This window comes from Quercus robur, chromosome 6 (assembly GCF_932294415.1).
Source record: "Quercus robur chromosome 6, dhQueRobu3.1, whole genome shotgun sequence".
Taxonomy (NCBI): Eukaryota; Viridiplantae; Streptophyta; class Magnoliopsida; order Fagales; family Fagaceae; genus Quercus; species Quercus robur.
The window spans coordinates 21,239,257-21,242,511 of record NC_065539.1 but is presented as its reverse complement, the minus strand read 5'-3'; the positions used below and the strand labels follow the sequence as shown (position 1 = coordinate 21,242,511).

Here is a 3,255-nt window from a genome sequence, read left to right as displayed (position 1 = left end):
ATTTGTATTTTTTATAAATATGTGTAGGTAAAAAAATATGTGAAAATACATATAATGTTGGTTAAATATTAAAAACTGTTGTTTAAAATACACTACCAAATAGCCTTAAATAACATACATTAATTTTCAATATCATTCATTCAAAAGTCTATATATATATATATATATATCTTCTTTCTTTCTTTCCATCCAATATATCATTTCATTCTATTTCACCTCTCTCTCTCTCTCTCTCTCTCTCTCTCTCTGCAAAATATAATTAATTTTCATACCTTGACACACTGCATAATATAATTAATTTTCATACCTTGACATACCTTTTCATCGAAGTAATCCACTGATACCCTCCCTTTCTAAGCTCTCTTTTGTCCCTATCCTTTTTATGAACCCATGTCTGTCAACTTCAGTCCTTCTCTCCCAGATATTACTCTGATAGTCTGATTTCCTCTCCATGTGCCCACCTTTGCTTTCTTCACTATTAAAACCCCATCACCCCATCTAACCATTTCATGCACTTACTCTCACTCTCATTCTCACCAACCCTTCTCTCTCTCTCTCTCTCTCTCTCTCTCTCTCTGCAGTCTACACTCTTTCTTTTGTTTGCTTCTCCTTGTTTTGTTCTTTGTTTGCAATCTAATGGAACCTCAAAATCAACAACAACAAGCACTAAACGAGGATGGTGGCAGTGGAAAAGGGGGATATCTATGCAGGCCAAGCATTACACGCTGGACTCCCACAACTGACCAGATAAGAATTCTAAAGGACCTTTACTACAACAATGGAGTTAGGTCCCCAAGTGCTGAGCAGATTCAGAGGATCTCAGCTAGACTCAGAAAGTACGGCAAGATTGAAGGCAAGAATGTCTTTTATTGGTTTCAGAACCACAAAGCTCGTGAAAGGCAGAAGAAAAGGTTAAATTCTGATGTGCCCATGCAAAGAGGGGTCGGGGTTGGTAACACTAAATGGAATAGTACACCTGAAGAATCCATTCACACCAAGTACCCCTTGCCCAACATAACCTCTGGTGAACAGACTACTCCTTAATATATTATTCTCCATATTTTTATTTTTATTATTCATTCTATAGTTTGAAAGGTCTCTTTTTTTCGTGGGTGTACCTTTCTGACTAGTCATTTGTGGTTGATTTTTTGTGATGTGGGTGTCTGTGGTTTGCAGGGGTCTCTGCTTCATCTTCATCATCTGGGGTGATATCTTTTGGGCATATGGGGAATTATGGATATGGATCGGTGACTACGGAGAAAGGCTTGAGGGTAAGTATCTATAGGTTTGGCACTTAAGCGCTCTAAAAGAGTTATGATGAAATTGGTTTACTGAGTTATTAAAAGTTTTTTTTTTTTTCAGAGTTATATAAATTCTTGTAGTTAAAACCATCTCTTTTGCAAGTTGCAACATAAGAAATAGCAAGAAACCGACATAAAACTTGAAACCATGTACGTGATCATATATAGTGCAAGCTTGATCTACTGCAATTACTATACAAAGACCGCATCTTTTGGTATCTGATTTCAATGAAGGGAGAGACAAGCTAGACAATCCTTCTTCAGACCCTTAAAATATCTATAAAAAGAAGTATATCCATTCGATTTCCTTCTTATAAAACAGTCAAAAATTAAAGCTTTCAAGAAGAGAAACCCATTTTATTTTGGGCGAAACTAATTAGAGGAAAACACCATGCAGCGCACTAAGACTATAGTTAAAATGGTAAATATAATGTGCAAAAAGTAGTAATTTTTCTATTTATTTGAGTCCTTTTATAATCTTATATCTTTCTTGCTAGCCTTTACTCTCTCTTTAATGCTTGTTTGTCTCAAACAGAACTGCTCAATATCAAATGGAGGTAACAATGGTGGAGTTGGTGGATCTATTGGGCACAACTCTGGATGTGTAGGGGTTGATCCCTATTCTTCATCCTACAGTACTCTCTTTGATAAGAAAAGATTAATGGAAGAAAACTTAGGAGTACAAGAAGATGAAGATGAAGAAGAAGAAGAAGTGGAAGCTGGTGAGAAAGAAACTCTCTCACTGTTCCCCATGCATGCTGAAGACATCAATGGCTTCTGCAACATGAACCCTTACACCACCAGTGGGTACTACCCCAGCTGTTATCGCTCTGCAGATGATGGAATCAATGTTTCTCGCACTTCCCTCGAACTTAGCCTCAACTCCTACTCTCACTGAGCTTCAACCTACCATTAGATTAGACCCACCATAGAAATTAATGTTTGTTTTCTTAATTAGCCACCATGTACGTAACTTGGCTTGCCTATGTCTATGCTAAATTGCTAATTAAGGGTAGCTTGCCAACTGGGCCTAATTTGACGCTCTTTTTATAATTAGTTCAATGTACTAGTTGTGAAGTTGACATGTGAAATGCAAAAGAACTTAAAGGGTGATTAATTTAGCTTTTCCTTGGTCTCTTTTGAAAGAATATTCCATGATAATCTGCTAAAATGGATGGATTAAGGGCACAAACAATGATAGTAATGATTAGGATATTTATTAAGATCTATTTTGTAGTTTATACATTTTGTGAGCTCCTAGAAGATCACGTGTTTTGTTAAGTTTTAGCTTGCACATTATCAGATAGAGTGCAAGATTTGTGGAGGTTAAACTTAAAAATGGCATTCTGTCACCTTCACTGAATTGATTAATGCTTCAGTAGCTTTCACGCGCATGCACATTGCGTGGAAAAGTGAATTCTCGACAGAGATTTTAGGTGGGGCTGGTGCTGGTGCTCCAAATCTACAGTGCAAAGGTTTTCTGGGTATCATATGGTGCTTTGTACAGTGTGAAAAGATTTGCCAATGATATCCAATCCAATGGCATAAAGAAATACTCTAGTATGAGAATGGGAAGGGACTGTTAGAGGAAGTATGATGAAAGTAAGAGAACGTGAAAGCACATATATATGCGTCTACAAGCATAGGAAACTGGTATAATCGTAGAAACCGCAATGCTATTTCGTATGTTTTCCTCTCAAAACTATCAAATGGGCAGTGGGTTTTATGGTGCCCAAGCCAAGTTGCACATTGGCACAACCCTTGATTTATCTCACTAGTACGGTAGTACCACTACCATCTCAAAGTTATAAATATTACACTCATTAGTTTAATTTGGCACAAAATAGTTTAATATTGGTTATTATCAATGTACCGTTTTGAAGTTACTAACATATATGATATTAAGAATATACAAAACTCATTATTATAACTTATAAGTTTATGATTTTATACT

General features: G+C 36.3%; 1 protein-coding gene across 1 annotated transcript; it reads left to right on the top strand.

The window, feature by feature from the left end:
• Positions 1–446: 446 nt before the first annotated feature.
• On the top strand, positions 447–2,325 carry LOC126733223 (protein WUSCHEL). Its single transcript, XM_050436437.1, has 3 exons — positions 447–1,024; positions 1,177–1,271; positions 1,837–2,325. Exons 1-3 carry the CDS (start codon positions 637–639, stop codon positions 2,197–2,199), a joined length of 846 nt encoding a protein of 281 aa, XP_050292394.1. The 5' UTR covers positions 447–636; the 3' UTR covers positions 2,200–2,325.
• The last annotated feature ends 930 nt before the right edge of the window (positions 2,326–3,255 follow it).